The sequence below is a fragment of the Arctopsyche grandis genome, chromosome 3 (assembly GCF_051622035.1).
Source record: "Arctopsyche grandis isolate Sample6627 chromosome 3, ASM5162203v2, whole genome shotgun sequence".
NCBI classification, from domain to species: Eukaryota; Metazoa; Arthropoda; class Insecta; order Trichoptera; family Hydropsychidae; genus Arctopsyche; species Arctopsyche grandis.
The window spans coordinates 29,499,863-29,517,507 of NC_135357.1; the positions used below are offsets into that span (position 1 = coordinate 29,499,863).

General features: G+C 35.0%; 1 protein-coding gene across 1 annotated transcript in view; it reads right to left on the bottom strand.

Moving 5' to 3' along the window:
• Positions 1–15,336, bottom strand: part of LOC143909192 (uncharacterized) — a 34,769-nt gene extending 19,433 nt beyond the window's left edge. Inside the window, exons 1-2 of the mRNA XM_077427094.1 lie at positions 15,297–15,336; positions 13,365–13,504 (exon numbers count right to left, since the gene is read on the bottom strand). Coding sequence (XP_077283220.1) covers positions 13,365–13,504; positions 15,297–15,336 — 180 coding nt within the window. The remainder of the gene's footprint in view (positions 1–13,364; positions 13,505–15,296) is intronic.
• Between the last annotated feature and the right edge of the window lie 2,309 nt (positions 15,337–17,645).

The following is a 17,645-nucleotide window of genomic DNA, read 5'->3' on the forward strand; positions in this document are numbered from 1 at the left end:
AAAATTCTCCCTATGACTAATTGGAAAAAATAATGCATGTGCCAAGGATATGTTAAGGTTGATAGTGGAGGAAGAGAACGTCGTTTGTTATATAATAGTCTACAGATATTATTCAATTGGCAACCCTATTGGCAACTTGCCTCAACCCATAAGGATATTGCCCCGGTCAAAATCAGAATTATTTGTACTTGGTTTGATTTAATTTAGATTTTTCTTAGTTTCATTGTTACTCAAATATCCTTTATTTGTTATAAATTAAATGAGAAACATGATTTCTATTGTAAAACTATAAATACTATGTAAAAAGTATTAAAAAATATTTTTTACATTTTGTACATAAATATCACAACTGTGAAGTCGGATTTACCGACTCCGACTCCAAACTTCGACTCCAACTTGAATGATTTTGGTGAGACAGAATTTTCTTGCCAACGTATAAATTTATTATTAATAAAAATAATAACGATTTTCCAAATATAGAATTTAAAATTTTTTTTAAATTTAATTCAATTTATTGAATTATTGGTAATGAAATAGGTATAAATGAAAAATCAAGCAATTCCATAGTATATGTATATGAATATCATACACAAACAAATCAATTTAATAAAAAAAATGTTGCAAAGGAAACATCGTATTTGGCCAGAACACATCAAAATATGTGCAATTCAACGATTTTGTTTGTAATGTAATTAAAATTCATGATTTTTATATAGAAATGATCAAATTTCAATTTATCAATCGATTTATTTTAATTAAATTAGAGACTATAGTTGGCGCATACCGTAATACTATAAATTAAAAATAATAATAAAAAAATGTTTTTTAAAAACTAGCCTCTTTTATATTTTGTTTATAAAATTAAGACAATATATAAAAAAAAAACCTAATTGAGAAATCATCAATTCTCTCCGTAAACTTTGATCATGCCATAGCGAGAGGGAGGCTAAAAGGAAAAAAAAGATCAGAACAGTGTGGACAAATGCGACAGTGTGGACGATAGACGTCACCGTGAACGAAGATGCAATATTTTAATATTTTCAAACGTGTCAATTACGATTTTTTTTCACCATCATAATGGTGGACGTCATTTACACTTATATTGATGACCGAACCGAGCAAAATGGCAAAGTCTGAAAACGATCGAATAAGAACCCAAACTTCTAAGAAGAGGTTAGTAAAAAGGAGTCGGAGTCGGTTGATGTTTTACGACTCCGACTCCACTTGAAAGCTCCGACTCCCCATCCCTGATAAATACTAAAATTGGTAAAGGATACATTTATATAAAGCACCAAACATAAATCTTCTGAAAATACAAAATTCAAGTGCGTATCCAGGACTTTCATCACTCAAATTAATTATACATTCCATACGTTAAAACACTTTTAAGTATCTTAAAATTTGCCAGCGAGTAAAACGTTCCAGCTATTTCGCAAATTACACTACTCACATTTGACATTCGATGTAAAATACGACTTTGAAACTGGCAAATTTATTCACTAAATACATATGTACATACATTTCCAAATTCAGTATACATATTTTCATTTCGTTTACATAAGATAACATTTCGAAAAATTCTCCAGAATGTTCTCTGTCTATGTATGTACATTCCTAATATTGCTAGATACTACGTTCCGGTATATATTATACACATATCTCAAAATACACGTTTAATAAGTGCTCGTATCTTTCGTGGCGTTATAAAGAACTCGTGTACGTTTCACATTTTTCCTTTGGCTCATTATGAGGAAACGGTTCATTCGCATGATTACACAATGGGTTTCGGTTCCCTTTGTTCCAATACATATATATGTATATACATATATATATATATATATATACCATCACGTATACCCACACACGTCATATTACAAACGATCGTATCCCTCCACGGCAAGTTTGATGGTTCCGCAGATTCCAGTGACCCCTTGATCTTCAGTCTCTCGCCACCTCGGCACCCCCAAACCATCCCAGATTTCGCCCGCCAGATGTGAAGGCTCTCCTTTGAAGGAGAAGAGTGCTCGATAAGAGGATTATTCCCCGTCATCAATTACCATTACTCGAGGAATTTGTTAATTCGATGGCATCTGATGAGATTCAATAAATCTCGTCTGACACACGAGGCGTTTCGCCATTAATTATGGCCACCTTGCCGCCACCGTAATTCGCACGCGCTATTCTTCATTCCGCATTCATAAGACACTTTCGAGCCGGGCTGCAAATTAATGGCCGATGATGATGGAGATATGACTCGGCCGAGTGTCGTGATCACAACCGCCGTACTTCCCCGCGGCCATTTTGTGAGCGCGCGATTCCTTCAAAATGGCCAATTAATGAAGAGTAATCGCGATTCGATTACGTAGTGTGAATATCAAATTTATTTTGATTAGTTTCGGGCTATTATCATCACAAAATCTGTCAGGGAACGACTGAAAAGTTTCGGTGGAAGTCGTAAAACTTCGCTATTCAGGTTGGGCGATAAGCTACATATGTATGTACTTGCTACGAAATTTTTCGTAACAAGCGATAAGCAAATTATCTGAATTTGTTTCTGATTAGCTTTGGTCGAGCGAAATCTTTTTCACAAATCAATCTAGTTGTGTTAAAACTAACCACCGAGAAGTTGACGAGATGACCTCGATTTGAAATAATTTATTCCGAGTAATATCTGTAGTGTTGCTGATCAGACGTATATATTTGTGACGGTTACCTGACAACTCATTCACAGATTTTCCTTAAACCGATGATGCGCTCCAGGCATTACGTATACGGCCATCTCTTTCTCACCCCGTCTGTTCACCATGATCTTGTTTACTATGCCATTACGTATGCAGCCATCTCTTTCACAGACCGTCTGTTATTGGTGAAAAAATGGTCTGTGAAAGAGATGGCTGCATACGTAATGGCAGAGTAAACGAGATCATGGTGAACAGACGGGGTGAGAAAGAGATGGCCGTATACGTAATGCCTGGAGCGCATTATCGGTTTACGGAATATCTGTGAACGAGTTGTCGTGTCACCATTTGTAACTGCAAGTAGATTTTTTCCTACCAGAGTTTGCAAATTTATCTGATTTCATTATCGAAACGGTTCCTAATCAAATTCTACACACTATGTCATCACTATTTGAATATGACTTGTACAATGGTAGAATCTGGTAGTCATGAGTAGAGGTAGGATAGCCAAGGGGCCGCTCATTGTTCCATTGTTGTAAATCCTTTGTAAAAAAGGTTCGGCAAACCTTTAACAATGCATTTACAACGTTTGAACAATACGCGGCACCTTCTGGGTCCGGGCATTAGTCATGAGTCATGGACAGTACAGTAATGCAGGAGTAATGGACGGTACAGTAAATAATACTCGTTCAGCAATTTTAATTGTTTTTTGAACACCGTTAGTCCTATCGAACTGAAACTTAAATTTTGACTCTGGTGACTGAAAATTTTATCGAAATGATGTTAATTATTTTCAAATTTTTAAATTGACCTGAAATGGTACCTTCCCTTGTAGGTGTCCTCTTTTTTTAAGTTTTTGAATTCAATTATCTCCCAAACCGCTAACTGAATCGGAATGTAATAGAAATAATAATCTTTATAACCTTATATTTTTTAAATATTTTTATCTGAACCGAAAGTAGTACTTTTACTCTAGAGAATCGAGGTTTTTTATGTTTTTCTCAGAAACCTTTTGGTTTATTGAACTGAGATTTCATATCTAAAAGTTTAAGCGTAATAACAAGTATATATGTATAAAATTTGGTTAGCATCCCTCAACCGGAAGTGGCAGTTTATAAAGTATAAATAAACCTAGCAGTCAGCAGTATAACTCGGTGGTTGTGTTAATGCTTACTACCGAAAGTTTCTGGGTTCGAGCTCTGGTATGACATCGATTAAAAATAATCTATTCCGAGTATTATCTGTAATGCTGCTGGTTAGATGTGGATATTTGTGACTCCAAGTCGATTGTTTCCTATCAAAGTTTGCAAATTTATGTGATTTCATTGTTGAAATGGTTCCTTCATCAAATTGGCAAAACTATCCTACTCACTATGTCACCACTGTTTGAATATGATTTAAAACAATTATATACATACATATAAAATTATACAATTATATACCTACATACAATTATAACAAGATTAGTGTGACGCTTTGGGGCAACCTCTCAGGTCACACTGGTCACTTTATTGTTATTATTTTTATAAAATAATAAATAAAATATGTACGTACAAGTTTAAAACTATAGATGACACTCATGAGCAACCCGTATATACAATTTTTGGAAAAATATACAAATTGGTTCCATCAGCAACTTTTCCAAAGTATTAATAAATCTAGCAAACAGCAGTATAAATCGGTGTTTGTGTTAATGCTAACCACGGAAAGGTCCCAGACTCAAGCCTTAGTTTGACATTGATTGAAAAGAATTTATTTCTCAAAGTTACTTAAATTCGATCGTTTCCTACCAGAACTCGCCAAGAAAAGGCTTTTCACCAAATTGACAACCTACTATTTATCACCACTATTCGAATTTAATTTAAAAATTTACGCGGACGATTATTTTATTTATAGATATTTTGCACATGTTAAAAATAAACTAGCGTACATAGTCTGTACCGTCACGATATTTCACGATGTTTCCCATATTTGTATAGTGTCTCCCATATTTGAAGAAATGTAGGGGAAACTTGTTGGATTAACAATGACTGGAAGAATCGCCCTTCCCAGCTGGAAATCACGAGCACGTGCATGCCGTACGATCCAGTGTGTTTGTGCCTTAAAACCATAGATGCCACTTTAGCGTAACTTGTAGTGACACCGTGGTGAATTAAATTTAAAAATCCGTAACACAATAATAAAATTATATTTCTGCATTTCGGCAACTAGGGGAATTGATTACGCTTTGTCAAACAACACCCCCTCCCCCCACGTTGGAAATTGGCGCAACATTAACATTAACACCGTTGCCAATTGTTTTATCGAATAGGTACACACTTTCAGCGTAATAATTTTCAGGTGCTCACTATTATTCGGCCGTATTAATAAATCGCCGCAATTTTAATAGACATTATCCACTAAACACCGCAACGAGCGTTAAATGTAAATCGAGCTCGCGCTTTATTGCCGTGAAATTTTAATGGCGACAATTTTCACAACGCTCCGAATTCATTCGAATAATTATGATACTTAATTATTTACGTATGATTTTGAAGGCGATATAGAGATTATAGAGAATCGTTGGCGCTAGTGTCACCCTACGTTGCGTCATCCGTGACACATCTGTCACGGTTGACGTGCGACTAATGAAGTGATATTTTGGTATTTCCTTGATTTATCTTATACATATAACTGAAAAGTGGTGTTTGCCATTTTATGAATAGAAGTAGTGAATCTAAGTACATACATATTCATCTGTCAAGCTAAACTACACATGCATTTCAAATGTTACACCGGTGTTTAACTGACATTTTAAACTACATACATACATACATAAGTACCATACAAGATCAATGATCACGAAATAAATGAGCCAACTTAACGCAATGATATATGTACATATATAAATGCATTTTATAAAGCAGCGGTTCCCGAATTCTTTTGGCTACGGAACCCTTTTTGGTTTACCATTTTTGGGCGGAACCCTAGCTTAAGTAAGAAGTAAACTAACTGTAACATTGTTTTTTTACGTGAAATCACACCATACTGAGGTTTTTTGGATTGGTGTCCGCATCTTCTAAGTATAGTTTGACTTTAAAAGAAAGACTTTTTAAGATAAAAATATTTATTTAGTTGGAACAAAAAGATATTTATTTAATATGATGAATGAAATATTTTCATAGTTTTCCTTAAAATAACATTGAAGTCAGGTTTTACGTCTGACAATTGGATGCGGAGGTTTGGTGCAGCATTCAACTTACTCCTAAACTTATTTTTCGTTTAGGCGTAAGCTGAAAACCCAACCTCGCATGTGAGTTGACACAAATGGGAAATCTTGAATGGAACCCCTGATAGCCTCTTACGGAACCCCAAGGTTCCGCGGAACACCATTCGGGAACCGCTGTTCTAAAGCCTTTAAAAGGCTTATCGATTAATCATTTGGTCTATTTATAGCAGTGAAATTGTGACGATACGATGTATCATATCAATTGAATAGTAAGTAATTGTTAACTGATATTTTGAAATGCAATAAAAATACATCAAAAAATAAATAATCATAATAATAATTAATTAATCAATCGGTTGAAATTCAATTTATGGAAGTCGGTGAAGTATCCACATCCACCGAATATACAGTGAAGAGCGCAAATGAGAAGACGCAACAGCAAGAGGGCAATTAGACAACAAAAATACACGACGACGTAGGGCAGCCGCCATCATCCTGAGAATGGGCTCGGTTAATCATTACTTGTTTTAATCAATTAGATACTTTATTAAATAAGAAAAATGTATAATTTGTATCAGTATATCTTTAATTTTAAATTTATGATTACGGTCAAAAAATATATTGAGTCTTCGTTCATTTTTCAACCAATCCATACGAAGTAGCCGGCTTAACATAAAATTATATTGGGGTACTACCGGTAGGCTATTTTGTACTACCGGAATTGGAATGGTAATGGAACCGGTAAACCTTGATCATACTTTACCGGTAATGGAACCGGTAAAGTATGATCAATAACCGGTAGAACCGGTTTTGGTAGTACCGGTATTGGAATCCCTAGTTTCCAATATCGTATACAGTGATCTCGATGGCAGATAAATAGCATTTTCTTACTGTTACTTATAATTTTAGACGAAGTATTCATGATTTGATTTACGAAATGTGAACAGCAAAATGAAACACATGTGTGAGAAAGCGATGTCTTCAAAAATTTTCTTCTAAATTATTCCCGAATGTCTTGACTTCGAATTGAATAATATTTGAATTGAATCAGTTGTATAGGAATTTATATATCGTATCAAACGTTGAACCGATTTTCCTCAAAACATTAAATGTTTATATACAGCCTCACAACTTTACCTGACAAATATCATCGTAAGATTTCAGGAATCACATGAATATTAGATCTCTGGCCTAGATAAACGCGAAAAGTGCAGTTGCATCTTATGTCACACGCGAACCTAGTAACGGACAGCTATACGCTTTTCGACTTTTCAGAAGCTGTCCGACCGACAGTTCCACACGATTGCACAGCGACAGAAGATCAGGATGCTGGGAGGGGTGGCAGCACCCAGAACTTTTTGATTTTGTTGCAGTTCAACTATGCAGCAGACAGTTCACCAGACTTATTGGCAAAAATCCCGGAAGCGGATTAAAATCGGTCTCGTTTCGCAATTCGAAGTTTCCGGATGTCTGCGTACAGCATGTACACACACACACACACACACACACATACATTCTGACACTTCCGGATAAAAATATAAAAAGAGCAACGACGAAAGAAGACGGAGGATAGAGGAATAGTGCGTATCTATGCATACATACATACACGTAGACTGTCTAAGAAGGGGGTTTTGTAGTCCGAAGTGTGCACCATATTGATTTGTTTGCCGGCCAGACAATGCTGTCACTAGAGGAAACTCGACATGTCACTCGAATGTAAGAAAGAAACCGCAAGTCTGCGAAAATACATGTGTGCACGTGACAAGGTAACACGCTGCAGAATAAACATTGACAAATCGAAACGAAAAAATCTTTTATTCGTGATGGAGACGCCTTTCGTGAAAAATTTAAAGGATGTTTATAAATGTGTGTAGTATGTGCGCGACAATCGATAACTTGCGTACGATAAGGCGAAAAGTGTTGTTCGCGTCATTGGAGGGTAAAATTAAGAAAATACGCGAAGCGACACACGAGATAATGCCTGTGGGGTGAGAAGGGGTGCGTAAAGTATTTTTGACAACCCCCATATATACATGGAAATATCTATGTAAGTTAAGGCAAATCGAAACTTCGCGATGCAATATAAATTTATTGATATTAATTTATTTTAAGTTCGACCATAGTGGCATTACAAGAGTCCTTAAGAGGGCTGGATAGCAGCGCCTTGTCCATACAAACGTACTATACTTCTCCCTTCCTCAATTATGGCACTAGAGAAATTATTTTTTAATATGTTATGGATATCCACCATTGGGGTGCATCTATTGTTTTATTTTTTTGATTAATTATTTTTTATATAAGCTAGGAGCCGCCAAACATCTATAAAGTCGCCTCTTTTTTACACCCACGAAACGAGTCCAGCGTGCTTATTTAACGGTCGATTTAAAAAAAAATACGCCGATAGATGCACAGAAAGTATCTTTCTCATACCGATGATGAAATTTTTTTAAAAATTGGTCCAATTTTGGAGGAGAAAATAGGAGAATACGAAACCTCAATTTTGTCAATTTAAAATACGTTTTATCTGGTCGAAGCGCAACTGTCGCATTCACTCAATATATATATTGATATATATATATTGTCGCATTCAATCAATACATACATACACTCAATATATATTTATATATATATATATATATATATATATATATATATATATATATATATATATATATATATATATATATATATATATATATATATATATATATATATATATATATATATATATATATATATATATATATATATATATATATATATATATATCGAAGAAAAGAACGGTAAAAAAATTAAGGTTTCGGGTGTATAGCCCTCTTAATACACCATAATGGTCAAAAAAATACAGAGAGATGAGAAAAATAAAAATATATTCAAAAAATCTTGTACCAATAGCCAACACCAATATATACAGGGTGTTTGGTAGCTCGATGCAAAGCCTTAAAGGGTTGATAGCTTACATAATTTACAACATTTTGAGCTACAAATACCTAAGTCCAAAGTCTTACGGTTTTTTTTAATTTCATTTTAAAGATTTTTAGTAAAAACACCAAAATCTCACAGGCAATTGCTAATACTGCCCATGTTAAAAGTGGTATGTTAGTCAGATATTATTTTTTTGTTTGTTTATTCAATTAAATAAAAACAAATACAACCATCTGTGTCAACAGGAAAAAATAATAGAGGTACCATAAGTTTTTCAAAAATTAGTCAAGTAGGAAAAATCAACAATTAACAATTAATTAATTCATTTTTAATTGCATGTTCTTCAGCCTCTCGAAATACAGTGATTTATATAATAAAATGTTTGTAATTAATTGTCTAGGAAGGCTTAGGGTCTACCAGTCAGGCCTTCCTGGTATATGTATATGTAGTAAAACAAAACTAGCCGCAAATACAAAACATCCCTGCGAGGCCCAAGTGGAAAAGAGAAGATCAAAATTCCATTCATTCATCACATTTAATTATGAAAATAATTATGAGCGCAGAATACTAGACAAATAGGTAAAAAAATAATCTCCGATAACATACGCTCACTGAGGTGGAAAATATTACAGCAGCAACGATTGAGAAGTCGGATAGTTCTTGGTATAGAAGTCATTCGATAAAGAAATGTGCGAGCAGAATGTAAGCCATCAAATGATGATGTCTACCATGTACATAATTATTAAAGACAATAAGTCCCAACAATAAAATCAGATAAATTGGGAAACTCTGATTCGAAACAATCGAGCTGGGGTCACATATATCCAAGGTCTGGCCGGCAATACTGAACCATGGATACAACACATGACCCCACAGTTGAAAACGTTACACGCTAAGCACAGAGCTGTTGTTGTTGGTGAAGTTGAAATTGAAATTTGAAGGTGCATACAGACGTTTACATCCAAACAAATGTTTTTTGACATGTGCTTGAAAATCACTTCTTGTGTGCAAGAATGTAGATGGTGCGTGGATGCACCGTCTTGACTTCACTGATATTAATCAACATGCTGATGTTAAAATGAGGACAAAAACTGATAACATTAAATTAAATTTTGATTTTTTTTTTACTTTCATTGTCAAATATTATTAATTGCAACTTGTGTTACTGAAGCTCATATGCGCATACAAGTTTTGATATGGAATTTAAATTGATAATATAACTATCATAAACATATGTACATATAAGCTGTACATATCCAGCAGCATTGCTCGGTCGTTAAGCTTCTGCTTAGCGTCAAGAAGGTGCCGGGTTCAATCCCTGAATGAAAATGAATTTTTCAGAGTATGCTGTTGGTCAGACCTGGATTTGTGACTCCAGGTTGATCGTTTCCTATCAGAGTTTGCCAATTTTCTCTGATTTCATTGTTGAAACGGTTCCCGGAAAAATAAAATTGCCTAAAAATCCTTCCTACCTACTACATATGTCACCACTATTTGAAGTTTGATTGATGTACAATAAAAAATTATGTGCAATTCATAGATGTCTTGTTAATTTGCGAGTTTTACAGTGTCTCGCAATTCAACGACTTGTAATAAAAATGTTGCATTTGTATTTGTAATTGGCCAGGAAGGCGCATTGGGATTTACCTGTAAGGCCTTCCTGGTATATATGTAAATAAATAAATAATAATAAATAATATGATCGAGACAAATGGACCACATAATAGCTTTGGATGTATTGAGAACGTGCTAAATAGTATTATATTAGATTCTAATTTTAAAACGATATAGAAAAATTGATTCAAGATTTATAAATTGATTCAAGAATGCATTAAGATGCATTGTTTCTCCATCATTAGTATAATTCGTAGTTATACTTATCACTTTATATTCGAACGTCGTAATGATGGCGGATCGTAGGATCCTTTTGTCACATAATCCCACATTGTGACACTTTATCCTCGCCGAAGACGCTTGTATCCTTAATATTTCATCGGTTAATCTTCTTTCTCTTTGAGGCCTGATTTCCATACAGTCCCTACCTCTCGTTATCCACAGCCTAACCACAAACCCACCCCACTATATACAACCCAACGTCTATTATTTTGGGGTATTTGTACCCACGGAGAGATAGAGAGAGAGTTTAACGCACTCGCCATGCCAGAATAGATAAATCAATCAGTGGAGGGAAAAAAAAAAACCGAAACCGTATAGGGACCCGTTGGATGGATGTGGATGGTGAAAGGGATCCGGAGATTTCATTAACGAAACGTTGGGTGTGGATGCTGGAAGTTTCACGTTTGGAAAGTTACTCTCAGGAAGCGCTCGAAGCAAGGGAGAAGAAAATAAATAGAAACTGTCTGCCTTAGCGCGAATATGAAAGTTCCGTCGTGCGAAGGGTTCGGGAATATTTCAACCCTGGCGTTACATACATATTGACTGATTATCCGTACAACCGTGTATTTCACCCCGCTCTCCCCACATCCTCCGCCGTACCCGAGTTTTCCCGGGAAATGACGAATGGCGGCATAAATGAACGATAAAAACTCGATACGACTCGTTCGAAGCTACGATCGATCATACCTTTTGTTATACGTCTGCGATAAAAGGCACTGTTGCTCTATATACACATGTATGTATGGATGTATGTACATATGTGGTGTTGACATATTTTTAGTATGGTGCAGATGAACACGTCAGATGAATCGTTCCACATAAAAAAATGGAGCGAGTCAGCAACATAAATTCTTACAGTCAACTAAATGTTGACGAAAGATTAGTTGATTTTTAAATAAAAATATGGCACATTTGGGAGAAGAATTCTTTGATGCATTTTTGAGATATTTTTTCAATTGCTTTGCGGTTTCAGTACTGAATAGTATGAGACATTGAATCAAATATTAAATACTAGCTGAACTCGGCATACGTTGCGATGCCACAATAACGCATGCTATTCCCGTTCCCGTTGCGTTCCCGTTCACGTTCTCGTTCCCGTTCAGGCAGCGAACACATTTGAAATTATTCAAGTGTTTATTTATTTTACTCCAACAACGCAGGTCGTGACGTGAAAATATTTGAAATTATTGCGTTGCAATGCCATTCATTCCCGTTTTTCCCGTTTTTGGACGATTTTTTTTCTACAGAAAGGTTCCTGGACATGCATATAACATATCCTGAAAGTTACATCGTAATCAGTTGAGTGGTTTAGCGGCCTATACGAGACAGACAGACAAACAGACAAACAGATAAATATCAGATATATGTATATAAACATCAGTTTAGTTTTCATACCAATTTTTCAAGTTTATTTTTGAAATGGTTAGTATGTAAGTTGAAATGTTACTTCAATGCAGGATTTCTTTATTACTAGGACAAATAAATCTTCGGGTTTGGATGCATGTTACTCGTACATTATGTCTACATTAACGAGATCAATGGTTAGTATGCAATGCTTTCAATTGTGTGGTCATGGGTTCTATCTATAGAATATCGCTGGCCAGACCATGGATATTTGACTATCAGAGTTTGCTAATTTATTTGATTTCATTGAAATGGTACCAACAACTTGGCTACCTGTAAAAATTCGAGCTATTCAGCAACTCGATTTTTCCCGATTAGAAAATGCTGCAAAAATGTGTCCATAGATGTCTCTATGGCTGTTAATCGATCATAGATGTCGTGTTTAATAAATGAGCGTAGATATACCTGGACCATAGATGTCGTGCTAAATAATTCATAATCTTTATTGCACACTCGTCGCGTTGAAGCAATCTGTTAGACGAGTGTGCATGTATAATGAAAGAATAACATAATATGTATGTAGATTTCTTCAAATTAATAACATATATATTATGTAGATATATGCGATCTAATTTTTAGAAATTTTAAAAACCATTAAGGAAAATTTTCACGTTTGGGAATTGTACCCAGTGCTTTCCGGTCGATAGCCCTCGCGTTATAATCTAATTTATGGGAGTAGTTGTTGACGTCAAACTGTTAGACTTTTATCAATGAGCTTCAGGAAACGTCCTAGAACTATTTTCAGATCGATTCCACTTACAAAGAAAAAGTACTCTATACAAGAAAGTTCCGCCATTTTAAATGTTCTGGGAAACATTCGAATCGTACAAGCGCATATTGAGCGTCATCAATAAATTACATTATGCGAAACTATTACGACATTTTCTTTATGCTGCTGAAATGTATAGGTATTTACATATGTACATATATATGTAAGAGTACTATATTTATTGAAAAAGTGAAAGGAGAAGAGGGTAGAGTACGCACAAAACATTCTTACTATTACCATTTCATAACTCCAAAATAAAAAGAAGAAGTGTAGCAAATGAAACTTCGACGAAGACGTAAAACTTGTATAAGGGATATATTCTCCGTTCTTTCTTTTGTGCACGACGAAACTTCGATGAAAACAACTAAAGTAGGGTTTAAGCGTCTATTGAGGACCAATCCTCCCCCTCACCGCCGAAACAACACGAAAAATTTTCCATTATGTTTATACGTTTTTTTTTCTGAGGGATTCAGCGATAACTCACCGGTGGTGCGCGGTCGTCTTTCAACCATTTAGGCTCTGCTGGAGGAAAACATTCCACTTCACACCTCAAAGACACTTCCATACCCTCTGTCAGTGGAAATCCAAATCCGGGATATCTGGTGATGGCGAATCGAGGTGAATCTGAAACAAGCAACAAAAAAAATCCATCAATATTGGACAAGAAAATAAAAACATGATTAATCATATACATACATATATTAAAAATATCATTGATAAGAATTCATCCACCAGAAGATGCTACATTACTTATGTACATACATATTACATTTTTATTTTTTTTTTACATATATACCAGGAAGGCCTTAGAGGTAACCCCAATGCGCCTTCCTGGCCAATTACAAACATTGCATTAATTTTTTGTTTATTATACAAATCGCTGAATTACGAGACACTGAAAAACTCGCAAATTAACGAGACATCTATGAATTGTACATAAATTTTATTGTACATTAATCATACTCAAATAGTGGTGACATAGTAGGTAGGAAGGATATTTAGCCAATTTTACCGGGAACCATTTCAACAATGAAATCAGAGAAATTGGCAAACTCTGATAGGAAACGATCAACAACCTGGAGTCACAAATATCCAGCTCTGACCAGCAGCACTACAGATATACTCAGAAACATTATTTTCAATCGAGGTCAGCTCATGGGATCGAACCCGGCGCCCTCGACGCTAAGCAGAAGCTTAACGACCGAGCTATGCTGCTGGCTATGTTGATAATGAGCATACTATTTGGAATATGTATTCTTAAATTTTAAGGGAAAACTTCAGATACAAGTTATACTATAATATAATCCTCCTCATCCTTGCGTCAACCCTATCTGCATGACTTGTTGTTTGTCGACCGTCTTCTTGAATAAATACATACATAAGTTCTTCTACTTTCGATCTATTTTATCGTACTTACACATCATACGAATATTTTAGATTTCTTATTTATAATTTTGAAGATCAATTTTCAGATTTCAAATTCAAATTTTCAGTTTTTGATTTGAAAACCCGTTATTATCCATCAGTCCTCGTGCTTTAGAACCTAACAAATTAAAAGACCGACAACTCTTCTCATAATTGCCGGAAAAACTACGGCACAATTTCATCAGGGGCTTAATATTCCTTACACTAATTATGCTCTGCTGATGAGCTAAGATTTTTACAAGCTTTTTATCAGCTTCACTCTATTAGTATTTAGTGACATTCCTGCCCGCCAAAAAATTGTCATCTGATTTTGAACCACTTCCACTCCTTAAATGGCTTTGATATATTACCGATATACATGAGGTTAGCTAACATTGAAGTAAGTTTATGTCTCCCACCTAGAGAGGCTTAATAATCAAATAACTAAATAAGGTTTTTTTTATTAGAACAGTGATGTGCGGTTGTTCTTGTGCGATATTCATGAACAACCGTCTCGTTCTCCGACGAAAGGGTCTCTTAGACTGTATTCGTTGGGGGGGGGGGTGGTGGCCTCATGTTGAAGGCTTTAAGGGTCAATTCCTTGACCTTTAAAGCGGGCTTAGAAATTAGATTAGTCATGTTTAAGCAGTTTATATTAAAAAATACCGAGCGAAGCCGAATAAAACCACTAGTGAATAATAATAATAAGAACAATCAATCAATTGAATGTCCATTTAAGGCGGTTGGTAGAATAGTATAGTGAAGAATGCAAATGTATAGTGAAGAATGCAAATGCAAAATCCATCGAACATATGTATAGTGAAGAATGCAAATGAGAAGATACAGCAGCGAGAAGACAATTAGAAGACAAAAATATACGAAGACGTAGAGAGGCCGTTCTCATCCTGAGAATGGCCTCAAAGTGAGGCACATGTCCTTCCACAAACATTTGCAACGCGCTGCAACCCCTAGGTAGCCTGAAGAGAGCACGGTAGCAATTGTTGTATTGTACCTTTATCTTCCTTATCGTCTCCCACTTGTATCTGGTCCATAATTCTCCAGTATAAAGGCCAGTACAAAAGGACATAAATAATTGTCTCTTAACCTCATGTGACTATGCATATGCTACTATTATATTTGACGAACTTTCTATGATAAATACATACAGTATTAATATTCACATGCTTGATTATTATATGCATCAAATACCACTTAAGTCTGCCAGGGTAGCAACGTGGCATAATTTTGTAGATTTAGGCTCAGTGAATATGGTACTGAATAGATGACGTCACAAGCAGAAGCAGCAACAACAAACAATGAATACAAAGCTGTCGCATGCACAACCGAGACACTTGTTATTGCTGGACCTGACTTGTCTACGCTTCAGTGAACCCACAGTTTTACAATAGTACACCTACATATGTATATGTACGTATGTATATTATAGCAGTCACGATAGAAAAGTTAGAGGACTTCTGAAACTGTAGTACACACAGACACACACACACACACGAGTGGGGAAAGTAAGGTGTTAAGTTCCACTCGACACTATTTTAGTATCACTGTCGGTGACATGGCACGCAGGTACAACAGTTGCGGAACTTTGGTCATTGATTTAACCCTTAAGTCCACTTGGTGAGAGTGTTGTATTTTTTGGACTTGTCATCCACACGGTTGAACTCTCGACGTCTTCTTCCACGGTTTTTACCTCTCTGTGTGATAAAGCGGTTGCTATTATAGTACGCAGTGATCCGATTTATACAATTTAGTGGCCGAAATGCTTACATATTTTGATTCAATGTGTTTAATATTGATAGCACGGAGCAACAAAATAAACTACCGGAGCGGAAATTAATCAATCTTTACTAAGCTTGATCCAAGATTCGGCAAATTGAAGGCAAGATTCGATAAGTTCCGAATCTTGCCTTATTAAACTCGCCAGAAAGATCCAACTCAATTTTAATAATTACCATTTTAATAATTGCATCTGTGCACATCGAAAGGTTACTCGTCATCTGATGTGCAATCTATCATTCGAGAAAATGAGAATAACGTTTAAAGCTGCCGTCCGTTAATCTGTCGTTCAATTTGTCTGGCGATTTTAGAGCGGATGCACTGCATCCTGTTAATCTGGCGATTTTAGAGCGGATGCACCAAACCCGATAAATTTCTATCAGTGACCAAACCGCGCAAAATGGTGAAGTTTCAGACCAATTGGAAGAATGTAGGAAATGGTGTCATACCAAAAGGCGAAGTAAAACTTAATAATTTGTTTATTGTTTGGGTTAGTACAAAGAGTTCTCTAAATTGAGAAATCACCAATTCTCTCCGTAAACTTTGATCATAAATATGCAAAGTGCTCAATCTGCCATAGCGAGAGGGTGGCAAAAAGGAAAAAAAAACGATCGGAACAGTGTGGACAAATCCGGCAAATACCCGTCACCGTGAACAATAATGGAGTATTTTCAAACGTGTCTATTACGACTATTTTTCAACATCGTAATGGCGGATTTGATTTCCACATATATTGATGACCAAACCGAGCAAAATGGCGAAGTTTGAAAACAATCGGATAAGAACCCAAATTTCGTCAGACGAAATCAGATGAAAAAATCGAAAGCGAAGTAAGAAGAGGCTAGTAATTTAATTAATTTATTTATTTACAAATTTGCCATAGTGACTTTACAGATAACCTCCAAGTCGTCACTATGGCTAACAGAACCTTGTAAAAATTTTTTATAGCTTTTTGGCTTTTCTGGTCTTTTACTCAAAATCGATCATTGCTATGCTATAAATGACTATTAAAATCAATAGTCAGATGTTTGTTTATTATAATTTATTATTTGTTTTAAAATACATATTAATTAATTATCTAGCAAATTTTAAACGTCAAAAAAATACTTTCTTTTCCATGATATTAGCGGAATAAATCATTTACCACTCAAACTATTACGGTTAGAAAGAAAACAATTTAAGATATAAAACCAATCTTTATAAACGTAGAGAAATATAAAAGCAGCCAAATGCATAATATCACGGGAAAAATGTGTAAAACAATATATGTATAGGTATTTTTGACTTTTAAAATTCGTTATATAATTGATTAAAAGTATTTTAAAGTAATAAAAAATTACAATCAATATAAAAAATATTTTTCTATTGATTCCAATAGGTACTTATTTTGAGCACATACATACATACATAAATACAATTTTGAATAAAAGATCGCAAAAGTAAAAAAGTGTGCATTTTTTTACAAACCTCCTTTATTAATGCTTACATATATAAGTTGTTTGTGTATATACATATGTTTTGTTTTTGTTATGTCTAATTTCTTTAGTTATTATTTTGTTTCTTTTCT